The sequence below is a fragment of the Leopardus geoffroyi genome, chromosome B4 (assembly GCF_018350155.1).
Source record: "Leopardus geoffroyi isolate Oge1 chromosome B4, O.geoffroyi_Oge1_pat1.0, whole genome shotgun sequence".
NCBI lineage: Eukaryota > Metazoa > Chordata > Mammalia > Carnivora > Felidae > Leopardus > Leopardus geoffroyi.
Window position 1 is genome coordinate 133,029,877 of NC_059341.1, and position 13,366 is coordinate 133,043,242.

Here is a 13,366-nt window from a genome sequence, read left to right on the forward strand (position 1 = left end):
GAGGGCCTAGCGTCTGTGTCTCAGGCGCTGGGCTGTGAGACACGGCCCCGCCCATAAGGACCTGGGGGGACAAACCCACAGGTGGGGGCCTGGGAGGCACCTGGAGAGGCGCCAGGGTGGGAGGGGAGAGCACCTTGGCAGGCTGCCAGGTGGACGACTCGGGACACGATCCTGACTCGGGACATGATCGGGACACGATCCTGAGGACAGCGGGCTCCCAAGAGGCCTGAAGCAGGGGCCGCCAGCCCCCAGTGGCACTCGTGTGGAACAAGTAGGGGGAGCGCGGGTAGGAACGGAGGCTGGCAGACCAGAGAGGCTTTGCCAAAGACCGGGCGGGACTGGTGGGGACTGTGCAGGGTGGGGAGACATCTGAGAGGCGAGACACCGGGGGTTTCATAAGGGGGTGGGGGTGCTGTAGGAGGGGAGGATTGGGGGTGACACCTGCTCAAGGCCCCGCAAACGGGGGGCAATGGATGGACACAGGTGTGGCTCAGGAACAGAGCGACAGGCCCTTGAAGAAGGTTTGGGTTTGCCTGGGGCCGCTGCTTTTGAACCCGTGAGGCCGTGGGGAGAGGGCTCCTCGTGGCTGCTCCTCTCCCAAGCTCTGTGGCAAGAAACTTGTTAGGGACACAGCCCTACAGACCCCTCCACTGCAGCCACTGTGATTCCAAGTGGGGAGCGGGCAGTGGAGAGACCTCCCCCTCCCTCGTGCCCGCCTGCCTGGCCTTCTCCAGGTTCGGAAAGTGGCAACACCTCAGCCTTACCAGCCTTACCTGTGTAGGGTCCTCCCTTCCAGCTCAGTTCACTGGCAGGTGGTGGGGTGGAAGGAGGGTGGGAGGTGGCGAGCTCTGAAATGGGCCACAGCTGGAGGGGCAGCAGCCCCTCCCCTCCCCTGCAGCAGGAGAGGCCCTGATGTTTTGGTGGGACTTTTTTGAGATTTTTTAAAAAGTAGGCTTCACGCCCAGTACGGAGCCCAATACGGGGCTTGACCTCATGTCCCTGAGATCAAAGAGTCGGATACTTAACCGACCGAGTGGCCCAGGCACCCCTGGCCTGATGCTTTTATTTATTTTTTTAAAGTTTATTCATTTGTTATTTCTGAGAGAGAGAGAGGGAGAGAGCACACAGGAGGAGAAGGGACAGAGAAAGAAAGAGGGAGGGAGGGAGGGAGGGAGGGAGGCAGACAGACACAGAATCCAAGGCAGGCTCCAGGCTCTGAGCACAGGGCCTGACTCAGGCTCGAACTCCCAAACCGCGAGATCGTGTGACCTGAGCAGAAGTCAGATGCTCAACCGACTGAGCCACCCAGGTGCTCCAGGCCTGATGCTTTTAAAGGCCACAGTCACGGCCTGTTAGAAATGAGACAGACACACGCCCACTGTAGGGGCCGGACCTTTGCTTCGGAATGTGACAATTTATTTGGGGGGCAAAAGAGGCTTTTCACTCCCCCTTCCTGGCATTGATACAACATTGAAAAGCAGCAGAACGAAACGTACAAGACGAGAGTAATCGGCACAGACCCCCCTCCCCCCGGCCCAGAAACAACCGAATCCAGAACAGAACCGAAACCCACACCCAAAACGAGCCGTCTTCTCCACCCGCAACCTCGGGGAGGGGGCAGGTGGACTGGGGGCCCCACCCCCGCGTGGGGGTGGGGGCTCCATTTCTGGTTCCCTCTCTTACACCACTGGAGGCAAAGTTTAGCCAGCTGGGAGCTGGATGGTTGAACCACAGACAAAGGCAACAACACTTCATTTTTAAAATGAGAGAGAAAAGAGACCGCGCCCCTCCCCAGATATAGAGCTATATATGTATATTTTTATATATATAGAATTCATTCGTGCACAGTTCATTCAATGAGCTTTTCAAAAACTAAAAAAAAAAAAAAAAAAATCATACGATACGTTTCTTTAGGCCTTTGTGTTTTTAAATTAAAAGAAACAAAAAGTGCCCATCTGCACTCCACCCAACAGCCAGGGAAAGGCCCCAGAACCCGTTCTTTCAACCTTGACCTCTCGCAAGGGGTCCCCCTGTGACACCATCAGCCTCCCTTTACCTAACTGAAGCTCTGCATACAGTTGGAGCTCACTCGCCGCTCGGAGTGGGGTACCGACTCCTTCAAGGTGGGGCAGGGAGACCCCGCAGGCCTGGGAGCTGGGGTCCTCTGTCCCCGCTCGGCCTGTCACCCTAGTTCGGCATGTTGGTGACTGTCAGCCAGACGGAGGCAGGCGAGGGAGACAGGCTCCTGGTTTTAGCCCCAACCTCCTTTCTGAATCTGAGAGGAGATGCAGACAGAAAAAAACCAGAAACCTTTAAACACTTTCCTTGTCTTTTTCAAAGTGATTCCTTAAACCATACAAGCCCCCAAGAGGCTGCCTTGGGCTAGTGCATGGGAGCCGGAAAGTGGAACTGACCATGTGGGGCTCCACTGTCTGGCGTGGGCCAAGTGCAAAAAAAAAAAAAAAAAAAAAAAAAAGAACCAACCCCCCCCCCAAACCAACAACAACAACAACAACAAAACAAAGCCCCCAAAACCCACCCCAACCCAAAAAACCAACAAAACCCAGAAAGGTGAGAAAAGGTGGTATGTCCACTCGGGTCCCCGCGGAGGCTGAAGAGGCTGGTGATGACCCAACCGCTCTGACCTAACTGCTTCCTCCTTGGGGCGGACCTCTTACCCAGACCGCCCGGCAGCGGGGAGCCGGCCAGCTCTCTAGCAGCTTCGGCACCCAGGCCCCCCCCTTTGGAAGGGGCTTTTCCCAAAATACCAGGGCAGCTGGGCGCTTCACCCCGCGAAGCAGCTTTGCCTCGTGGGGCCCTAGTTTCCAGGTCTCTTAAGTGGGGCGCTCTCCGCCCACCTCACACTGACGTCGGGCCTTGATCAGCCCTTCTTTCCAGAGCAGTGGAAGGATGCGGCTCATTTTGCCCCGGGCCCCTTTGGGGGGCAAGAATGAAAAGGGGCTGTGGGAAGCTAGAGGCCCCAGCGCCAGCAACCTCGACCGTCACCGGATCCTCAGCAGCTGCCTGGACACCAGCGGTGCTTTACGAAGAGGCCTTGCCGCCCAATACACCCATTTCACAGAAGGGCACGCTCAGGGTCGGAGGGAAACGAAGACGGAGGTGTCCCAATTTCCCATCTCAAACCAGAGACACGGGACCTCACCTGTTTCCTATGACACGTGGGCGGGGAGGAGGAGGTGGCATTAAGGGGAGAATGACCGATGCCCCAACCGCCACTGAACATGGGAAGAGATTGGGCTTTGAGGGATATTTCACATATAAAAATAAAGCGAACCAGAATGCAACTTCTGCTTGGTAGTTAGGTAAACGGAAAAGCAGCAAGGGGAGAGGGAGGGCCCGGAGAAGGCTGATTCGTGCAAGAGTGTGTGTGTGGGAGGGGGGGGTGGTTACGGGTTTCCCGCTCAGAGCCACCCTCGGAGAAGTAGGAGGGCTCCGCTTGCTCTGGACCCTGTGCCCACCTAGACCCCCCCCAGGGGAGGTGCCCACCTCGAAGCAGCGTGCGCGTGTGCCTCTGCGTGTGCGGAGGTGGGGTGGGGCCACGCGGCGGAGGGGCAGGGGCAGGCATTCCCTTCCCCCATGGTCACCCCCGGTCCCTCTGGATCACCGCCTAAGATTCTCCTGGAGTCTACTACAGCTCCTTCTTCCTGAAGCCTGCAACCCCCACCCGGCCAGGCAAACTCAGGGGCGTCACGGTCTTTGGGGTGATGGGGAGGGAGGGACCAGAGGACGGGACATGCTGACAACCAAACGGAAGAGAGCAAGGAACCCAACTGTATCCACTCACCAGCCTTCCTGGACAAAGTCACCGACGACACAACAGTGGGGCTCCCGCTGACCCCCACCCTCCCCAAATGTGGGCTCCAAGCCCCGGGCCCCTGCAGTTCTGGCTAGTTCCCTTGGGGACAGCTGTCTTCCTTCCCTTTGAAGGAGGGTAGGTGTGGAGTGTGGGCCCAGGACAGGAGGGAGGCCTCCCCACCTCGGGCCAAGGAGAGAGAGCAGGGACCCCAGGGACCGGCAGCCGGGTCTGGGTTTCCGTCCCCGGTTCCTAACATTGCCACCTCGCCTGTGCAATCATTGCTTCACTAGTTTTTCTTTAAATATCTCTTTCTCTCCCCCCCACTCCCGCCCCAGCCCCATAGGAATCCCACGATATTTTTTTCTATTTCTTTTTTTTTTTCCTCTTTTTTTGTTTTTTGTTTTTCTGCAAAACTAACTCTTTCACTTTCCTGTCATAAAATCACCTCTGAAAACACAACTTCTTTACAAAAAAAAGTCACGAATGACACGGACTCTCAGGAAAACACATTTCTATGGTCTCTGGAAACACCTGTAACTGACACCCAGGTGGTCGTTCACCTGGGGTGAGGGGTCGGGTGGGGGGGGGGAATCCCCTCCGAGGACAGAGGAGAGATACCAGCCCTTCTTTGGGGAGGGGGGAAGCCAATTGGCACTTGGACGGCCACAGAGCCGACACAAAGGGCAGGGTGGGGAGGGGTCTAGGAGTGCCAGCCCCCCAAACCCTGTGAGGGCCCTTGTCCTACATCCTGGGGTGGGGAGGGACGGGGGCCACGCCACAGCCCCCCGCAGGGAGATTCGGAAGAACGAGTCCTCCTATACTTCGGGCAAAGGCATTTGCTACCTAACAGGATTCCCTTTCTGCCTCCTTCGACCACCTTTTGCCATCGCGCTTCTGGGCTGACACACCCCTGGCCGCACACACCACAAAGCTCCCCTGGGCGACGCGCAGGGACAGGCCATTCAGGCCAGACTGACAGCCGGGGCCGGCCGGCAGGGTGGCCTCCCGCAGGGCACGGGAGCCCTGGTCTCGCCCACCCTCCCCCTCCCAAAGAACACAGGCCCCCTCTTTGGTCGCCCCCTTTGGCCTGCCTGCCCTCCCAGTGCCCGGCCTAAAGCTGGGGTGGGTCTCTGCCATTGGCATGGACGGCCATCGGCATGGCCCGGAGCTACCCACAGCTTCGAGCAGGCTGTGCTGGGAGGAAGCCTCAGCAGTCGGACGCAAGAGAGAGGGAGGGGGCGGGCGAAGCCGGAGGCCCCCCACCCCCACCCCCAGAATGGTTTCCAGGCTTCCTCTCCCCCTCCTCCGCCCCTCCCCCCTCACCCCAGGGACGGGGGGAAGAAGGGGACGGCCCGGGCGGGGGTCTCCCCCTTCTACCTCAGTCCCCACCATGCCGTGTCTGCAGCAGAGGCCCGGCTGGTGGCGCCCACCACCCCGAGGAGGAGGGCTTGGGGGCACACACACCAGCACTGGGGGGCTGAGGGGATCAGCCTGTGGCCCCACAGCAAACTCCTCGAGGCCCGGGCCAGGTCTGGGCAAGGAAAGGTCCAGGCCTTCGACGACCCTATTCCGTGGAACCCTCAAGGGGGCCGCCTGAAAGCCCGGGCCCAGCGCACGTATGCGTAGGCGCACAGACACGCCAAGGGGCGGCAGATGAGTGCGCCAGTCGGAAGTTTCTACAGCAGGTTCTTGTAGCACCTTTGGTGGAGAACTGAAGGGGCCTTTAAAGATGCTAGGAGGCTGTGGCAAGGGGAGGTCCCTGCCAGTCCCTCCCACCTTTGAGATGGGGATTAGGAAAGAGACTGGGTGGGGTGGAGCCTAAGGCGACCTGCTTGGGTCTTGGCCAAAAGCGGGCAGGAAGACCCAGGCCTCCGGTCCAGCTCCTGCTGTATTCCTTGATATGGAGGGAGGGGCCGAAGCTGGCCTCGCCTCAACCTCTGTCTGGGCTTTGCCATCCCTTCCCCTCCTGCCCAGGCATCTGGGGGAAGGAAAGAGGCAGTGCCCATATGGGGAAGGGGGTCTCCTAAGGGGCCCCACAGCTGCCGGGTTAGCACCGAGAAATCAGATGCTGTGTGCGCGAGCCGGAAGCAAGCTGGGGGAGACAGAGCGGGATGTGGAGGAGGCAGCCAACTCTGGGTTCCGGGGCTCCCCAGGAGCCCCCCAGCGGGCCCCACCATGCATGGGCTAGGAGGGTGCCTAGAGACAAGGAGGAGGACTTCTGAGTGCCCTGGCCCCACCCCGGCCCAAATCCGTTCCGGGACGGCCGCTCCCCCAGGCTTCGGGGGGTTCCAACCGCCCAGCCCCCTCCCGGGGTCAACACCGAGCCATCTGAAACAAGCAAAGCACGGGCAGAGGTGTCTGAGGGCAGGGGTGGGGGCAAGAGCAGGGCTCTGGGCAGGAGGGCCCCCCCCAGCCCGCCCCCCACCTCGGTGGAGCCCCTTCACTTGCTCACCCCGCTGCCGCCACCACCCCCAGTGGCACCTGCTACCCCAGTAGCCACCTTCTCGAAATCCTCAGGGTTGCAGAATTCCTTGATAGTGACTGTCAGAAGGTTGCTGGTGACATCGGTGACGACCACGTTGGAGCAGGGTGACATCTCGGGGCGCCAGTCCCCAGCTTCGGGCTCAGAGGAGGCGCCGGCAGGCTCAGGGGCCACGGGAGGCGCCTGGCCCGTGGCAGCCGTGACGTCGGGAGGCACCCTCTTGCTGGTGGCCGCCACCTCGGGAGGGATGGACAGGTCGAGCACCTCTGGCTCACGCCAGTCGGGAGCAGATGGGCTCATGGTCTCAGGGAGCAGCTTGGGGGGCGCGTCATCGGGGTCGGAGGAGGACTGCGGTGCCGGTGAGGGGCAGCCAGAGGAGCTGGAGCTGCGGGCGTCATAGGGGGCGGCGGGGGCCGCCAGCAGCAGCCCGGGGCCCGGGGAGGCGGCAGGGTCGGCCTTGCCCGCTGGCGGGGGAGGCGGAGGGCCGGGCGGGGGCTTATTGTACAGCGCGAACGTGCCGAACTTCATGTGGCGGATCTGGGTGCGCAGGATGCTCTCGCTGAATTTCTTGCTCTTGCCAATGACGCGGTTCCTGGAGGGGACTTTGGGGCGAGCGAGGGCTCCTGCCCCCTGCCCGGTGCCCGCTCCACCCGTGCCCTTGTCGATCACCTTCAGGTTCAGGATGATGCGGTTTCGCTTGGGCTCCCGAGGCTTCACCTTGCGATTGATGATGCGCACCGTCTCAGAGAAAGGGGAGATGGGTGGGCGCAGGCCAGGGCTGCCTCCCTGGGGGTCCGGGCGGGGCAGGGGGCGGCGGGACATGCGGTGGCAGCGACGGATGTCCTTCTTGAGCCGGTGCACGGCCGCGCTGGAGTGCAGCTTGGGCGAGGAGGCGCTGGCACTTGGCTTGACAGAGAAATGCACGTCACTGATGCGGAGGGCCTCAGCCTGGGCTCGCGCCTGTGGGACAGAGGGAAGGGCTGAGCGGGGGCTCGGCTTCCTACTGACCTCCTCCGGGTGCTCCTGCGCCAGCCACCCACGAGCACAGTCCTGTTACGCTACCCTGCGAGCCCTTCAGAGAATCAGCTGTGCTCCCGACCCCGGCTTAGAGATAAAAGGAAGCCCATTCGGACAGGTGAAGCAAAGTGCACGAGGCCTGAAAGCAGGTCGCACCCCCGTCGGGGCCTGACACGGCTTGGCGGTGGGGCCCTGGGACAGATAGGGTGGGGGCTGCCCTTGCTGACACAGAGGCGTGTCCTCGATCAGGACACGACCTGGAAAGCACACCCTTTGCTCAGAAGCCCCGGACCAACTCTGCTCGGTGAAGGATCCCAGCCTAGCCTGGCACCCCTCCGCAGACCGACACTCGGGGACAGAAAGAAGGGGGAGGCTCCTCCCTGCTTCATTCCACACCCCAACGCCACTGACCTACTCGCAGGGTCCCAAATGCTCTGTGCCCTGTCTCTGAACGGGCTACACTTCCAGATTGGATTTGCCTCCCCAGCTGATCATCACCCCTGGGACAGATCCTTAGCTCTCAGCCCCTCCTGTATGCTCGCATATGCCCTCCTGTATGCTGCCCTTCCCTTCCCGTCTGACTCACGTCTGCCCAGGATCTGGCTCAAGGCCTGGGTCCGAGCAAATCAGTGCCAGTGAATTCCAAAGCTGGCACCCAAAGCCTCGGTTGGAACCCACCCCAGCGAGACATGGGTTTGGTGGGGATGAACCAAGAGGTGGGAACAGCTCCGAATCCGTGCCAAGGTGGCCTGAGGGCTGGATGGCTGAGTGAGTCTGTGGGGCCAGCGAAAAATGTCCCCGGCTCCCGGGCTCAGCTGCACTCCCAGGTGTGAGGCGTGTAAGACCCCAGGGCTCTGTAGGAGCTCACCTCACTGAAGATGTGGGGTGTGGCAGGGCCCCCAGAGTCCTCAAGTTCAGGGCAAGGGACTCACGAGGCCATCAAGACCGTCCTCCATGGCCAATCCTTCCTTCACTAACAAAACACTAGTCACAAGCCAGCTGCTTGGAGCTGGAAACACAACCGCAGCCTCTCCCCTAGGGGCTGCCCTCCATGGAGAGGACAGGTCACAGGCAGTTATGACACTGGGTGACCGACTCAATGTAAGAAAGGACGTACGGGGCCTAGAGGAGCAGAGATCAGGCGCACGGGCCCGTCTTGGAGGATGAAGCCTAAGCAGGAGGGAGCCGTGGTCCCTTCTGAGCCTGACACGCCCCAGGCTGCTGCAGAGGCCCCGTGGCCTGCCGCACGGATGCCACTAAGACAAACAGTGGGAGCAGAGAGCCCAGCAGTGGGAGGATGTAGCAGGCAAGGGACTGAAAGCAATGGCTGGAGAGAGCGGAGGCGAGGACAGAACTGTCACCTACAGATACCCTGGCTCCCGGTGGGGGAGACGCGCTAGGCTGTGTCTCCTTCAACCCGGGTGGGCCGAGAGGGAGGACACATTCCCACGGTTGGCCCGTGAGCTCCGCAAGAGTGAGACCTGTAGTTTGGGGTCTCTCTACATCCCACCCCACAGCACTAGACACTTAGCCAGTCCCTGCGAGGTGGCCTGTGTGCCCCTCAGGCAAAACTACATCGTATTTGACCACAACCGCCCAGAAGCGGGGTTTGCGGACTTCTTCACTGCATTAGCGAGGATCGTCTTTAGAAGGTGGTGGAAACACGCTTCAACGCCACATGGCCCTCCTGGCCACGCTGGGGGGTCTCCTGAGGGCTGCTTGGCCAACGGTCCCTCCGGGCACTAGGTGGCAGCACACACGGCCTAGTCTGCCCAGGACCAGGGTGGCCAGCTCCTCCCGTGCACCAGCCAGTGGAACCAGGGACTGGTCTCCTCCTATCCCTCCTCAGACAAAGGCAGGTGAAAGCTAGCCTTTTTCCTCGGCCTGGCAAGCAGGGTCTTTTGCAAGTTCATCCCCAAGGGAGCTCCGGGGGAATCTCCACTCTTTCTGTCCCCGCCCTGGGCAGGGGGGGTGGGGAGGGGTCAGCATTTATGCCATCCGCATGCTGCCTGAGCTCCCAGACCTCTGTCATCGTGGCTCTGCCCAAATCCAGTGGCGAGGGTCCCTGCGGAGCCGGCAATACTAACGTATGGTTTCCAAACTTTTTATGAGAAATGTTTCTTCCTTTGTAACTTCTCAACATATATATGTATCTTTTGTTTGGAAGGGGACCGGTTTACCCTTTCCCCCTCCTCTCCCCTCCCCCAGGTGGTTGAGAATTCACTGAAGGTGGGACCTGGGTCTGGCCCGTGAATGAAAAATGGTAACCACGGCCAATGTGTTTACTCCACTCTGGCCGGTGACAGGCACGGCTCTGAGGGGTTGGCAGGTACTACAGACAGCACAGAAGGTTCAAGACCTGGACTCTACCACCGACTCTCTGTGACCGTGGGCAAGTTACACAACCGCCGTGGCCTCAGTTTTCCTATGTGTAAAATGGGGACAACGACAACCTACCTCACGGGCTCCCGTTTCCTTCAGAACGGTTCCGGAGCAGAAAGTAAGTGCTGAGAATACTTTGTCTCCCAGATACACCGCCTGTCAGGGACTCACGGAGCCCCGGGCCCGGACCAAACTGATCTCCACCACCCCTTGCAAATGTCTATGGTCACTGTCGTAAAGGTCCAGGTCAAGGTCCCGCCACCTGCCTCTCCACCCCCTGCCCCACCAACTCTGCGACCGTCATGGTTTCCTGTGTGTGTCCACCGTGTCCCCTTAACCTGACGTGTGCTCTCTGAGGGACGGGGGTGAAGGAAAGGAGCAGGAATGGAGGCCAGGAAGCCGGGTGATGGCATCTCATGTAAGCCTCCTCCCCTCTCTGGGCCTTGATTTTGCTCATGTGCGTAATGGGAATGGTACTCCTTCATAGGGTTGTTGAGAGGATTAAAGGAGATAATCCATGAGGGGCCTCAGCACTGTGTTAGGCCCAGAGCCAGCTCAGGAGCTACGGCTACCAAAGGAAAAAAAAAAAAAGGCATTTTGTGAATCCAAGCTCACGGTCATTACTCACTTCACCGCTAGAGGGTGCTCCAGCTGCGCTCACAGCCTGTCACACAGCCCACCCGCCCTCCAGCTGCTCCGCCCCATCCCTCCTCCTAAGAAACATCAAGGGTTAAGTGTGCTCCTCCATGGATCCCAGAGCGTGTGCAGGTTGGGACCAGGAATCGTGGAAACAGGTGGAAGCTAAGGAGTCTTTCATGTCTGCTTTAAGTCCAAACCCTTGCACATGCATGCACAGACCTTTTGGTCTGGGCTTCTTCAGCCCCACCCCACCCTCATGGGGCCTTTTGGGCAAATGGGAGATTCCGAGGTTCTGCATTCGGCAGAGTCTCTCTTCTCTGCAGAGCGCTCCCTGCCCTTACTCAGCCAATCGCCACAAAGTCACAGGCTGTCAGGGTAGGCTGGGGCCCCCAGGCAACTTCAGCACTACTGGGTCAACTGTGGTTTCCCAGGGAGGCCTGCCTGCAGTCTCGCCCTGCGTCCTAGGGTCATCTCACCTTCCCTTTCTGACTCTGTTCTGAGAAAAATAAAATACCACCCCCCACCCCAAACTGAACCCTAAGATGGCTTCCTTCCTGGGTCTCCCTCCCCTGCTGAGGCTAATGTGCTATGCTTTCACTCCCCCCACCCCATCTTCATTACAATGTCCAGAAACAGGCCAGCGGTGGGGGTAAAGCCAGTGGCTCAGCCCGTGAGAAACTCAAAGCGAAGTGATCTAAGGTCAAATTCAAGCTGCAGTCCCCAGTGAGGAGGGGAGACATGCAGAACCAATCCTGACAGTGAAAGAAGCTGGGGGCAGGGAGGCAGGTGGCCCCCAAATGCCTCTTCTGTTCCCAGCCCTGAAGGAAGTCACATTTACTCTCCCCCGCTGGGTCTGAATTCCAGGCAGAGCCTTAGCAGGGCTGGGGGCCATGAAGGTTCCCTTCATCTAGCCTGTGGAAGTAACCTCCCTGCCACCCCCTCAGGTGGACAGCCCCCACCTGCCTCATCCATCCCCCCCCCCCCCCCAACCCCATGTGGGAGCCCTGCTGGCCAGCCCAGACTCTGTTTTCTCAGCGAGGATTATCCTCCCCCCTCACTTCCCACTCCCAGGCCCCTCTGGCTGAAGCTGGAGCTGCCCAGGGCCGGCTGCCAGGGGCTCTTCGGGGGCTCACAACCACCCCCTGCCCAGCTGGGGCCCCTCTGGAAAGGTCCGCCTGCCTGGGCAGCCGCGGATCTGTCCCTCCCTTGCAGGCCCCGTGCTGCGCCAGGGCTAGGGGCCCGAGAGGGGGCTGCTGGGGCTGGGCCAGGTTACCTTCAGGAGGAAAGTTTTGGGTTTGGGTCCCCTCTTCTTGGGCCCATACAGCTCACGCTCCCTCTCCCTGCGGCCGAGAAACGCCAAAGGTTAAAAAGAGCCCCTTCCCGGGCCCCACTCCGCGCTGCCCTCCCCGCTCTCCCGCTTCCCCCGCTTCCCCGCGCGGCGCCCCAGCCGAGCCTTGGCCCCGCCGCCCCTGCCAGCTCCCCAAACTCACTTCTGCTCGAAGGCTGCAATGAGCCGCGAGTCCAGGATGTTCTCCTCGGGTTCCCAAGTGCTGTACCTGCCGAGTCACACATGCACAAAATAAAAATGAAAATCTAATGGGCAGAGGCACATGCGAGGCAGCAAACGTGCGCACCCCCCCACCAGGAAAAAAAAAAAAAAAGGCCCCGTTGCCTCCCTTTCCCCCTCGCCCCTGTATCCCGCCGGCACTTACTTGATGGCCCACCCCTTCCATTTCACCAGGTACTCGATGCGTCCCTGAAAAACAGAGAAGAAAAAAAAGGGGGGAGTGGGGGTGGGGAGGATGCGGGGACGCGAGGAGGCGGCGGCGCGGGGGTGGGCGAGAGGGCCCGGGTTAGCGGGACCGCTTCGCCCCGGTGAGCCGCGGACCCGGACACCGGCTGCCGGGCAAGGCGTCCCACCTCGGGAGGCGGCTCACCTTTCGGATCCGCCGTTTGATGATGGATTCGGCCGCGAAGACCCGCTCGCCCACTGCAGACAGCTCCATCTTGCTCAGCGGCACCCACAGCCCATAATACTCCCTGCTCCCGCGGCCGGTGCTGCACCGCTCGCGCAAGCGCCGCAGCGCACAGGCCCCGGCGGGCGGGCGCGCGGCGGGGCGCGCGCTCGCGTTCCAGCTGCGGGCCGTCACGTGACCGCTCGGGGCCGGCGCGCCGTTGCCAGGACCTCCCCCTCCCCCGGGGCGGTTGCTAGGGAAAGTGTGCGCTCGCGGGGCGGGGGCGCGCGCTGACTCTTAAAGGGGCCTCGCCTGGCGGCGGGAGTCTGGGCCCGGAACCCGGTGGATGCTTGGCTTGTGCGAAGCCTGGTCGGGCGCGGTGCAGCCCGACAAACACCCTCTCACTCCCCTCTCCGTCTTCCCGGCCCCGGAGAGCTGACACCATCTCCCTCCCTTTAACACCTCCCCCAGGAAAGGCTCGCTAGGCCCCTGCAGGGGAAGGACGTGAGAGTCTGTGCAGCTGCTGCGCATCTTCCCGGCAGAAGTTTGCAAACAGTTAAATATGATACAGCAGAAATGCATTTGCTGTTGCCTTGCCAGGCCCTGCGGGAATTTCTTTAAAACATTGCCCTCCTCCTCCCCAATCCATTATTTATGTATTCGTGGGAGTGTGGTTTTGTAACCAGTTCAGATGAATTAAAACAAAAACTCCACCGCAGGAAGAGGGGTGGGGGCAGTGAACGGGGTGGAGGAAGGCCGGGATGATCCTGTGCATCTGTTCTTTGGCCGGCTGGGGTCTTGGGCGGCACCTGCCTTCACCCGGGAGGCGGGCTGGAGATCACCACCGCGAGGACTGTGGTGGTGAGGGGAGGGAGAGAGAGGCTGTGGGTGAGATCCGGGTTCCCGACACCCCAGATTGGGCCTGAAGTGGGTCATCCTTGGGTCATTTGGCAGAAGGCGCCCACAGGGCCAGGTCTATATGTTTTCTGATTCCCAGGCCCCCTGGCCTCGCACTCTCCCGCTGCCTGCAGTTTCTTCCGTGGCTCCGCCATTGCTCACAGGGAGACCAGACCC

The 13,366-nt window shown here is 60.8% G+C and overlaps 1 protein-coding gene across 2 annotated transcripts; it reads right to left on the minus strand.

The window, feature by feature from the left end:
• Positions 1-1,394: 1,394 nt before the first annotated feature.
• Positions 1,395-12,517, minus strand: CBX6 (chromobox 6). Of its 2 annotated transcripts, XM_045466365.1 has the most exons (6): positions 12,275-12,466; positions 12,050-12,093; positions 11,828-11,893; positions 11,611-11,677; positions 6,318-7,259; positions 1,395-2,275 (listed from the first exon to the last, which is right to left on the minus strand). In XM_045466365.1, the coding sequence occupies exons 1-6, from the start codon at positions 12,341-12,343 to the stop codon at positions 2,252-2,254; spliced, it is 1,212 nt and encodes a 403-aa protein (XP_045322321.1). In that variant the 5' UTR covers positions 12,344-12,466; the 3' UTR covers positions 1,395-2,251. The 2 variants fall into 2 exon arrangements, with proteins under 2 accessions (XP_045322321.1, XP_045322320.1); XM_045466364.1 differs by lacking the exon at positions 1,395-2,275 and having other exon boundaries at positions 3,356-7,259; positions 12,275-12,517.
• Between the last annotated feature and the right edge of the window lie 849 nt (positions 12,518-13,366).

What these genes read in the sequence shown, in the direction of transcription:
- CBX6 (XM_045466364.1), bottom strand. Translation starts at nt 12,343, where the DNA reads ATGGAGCTGTCTGCAGTGGGCGAGCGGGTCTTCGCGGCCGAATCCATC. An exon ending in TCAAACGGCGGATCCGAAAG is followed by an intron (nt 12,094 to 12,274) that starts GTGAGCCGCCTC and finishes TCTGTTTTTCAG; the next exon opens with GGACGCATCGAGTACCTGGT. An exon ending in TGGAAGGGGTGGGCCATCAA is followed by an intron (nt 11,894 to 12,049) that starts GTAAGTGCCGGC and finishes GTGACTCGGCAG; the next exon opens with GTACAGCACTTGGGAACCCG.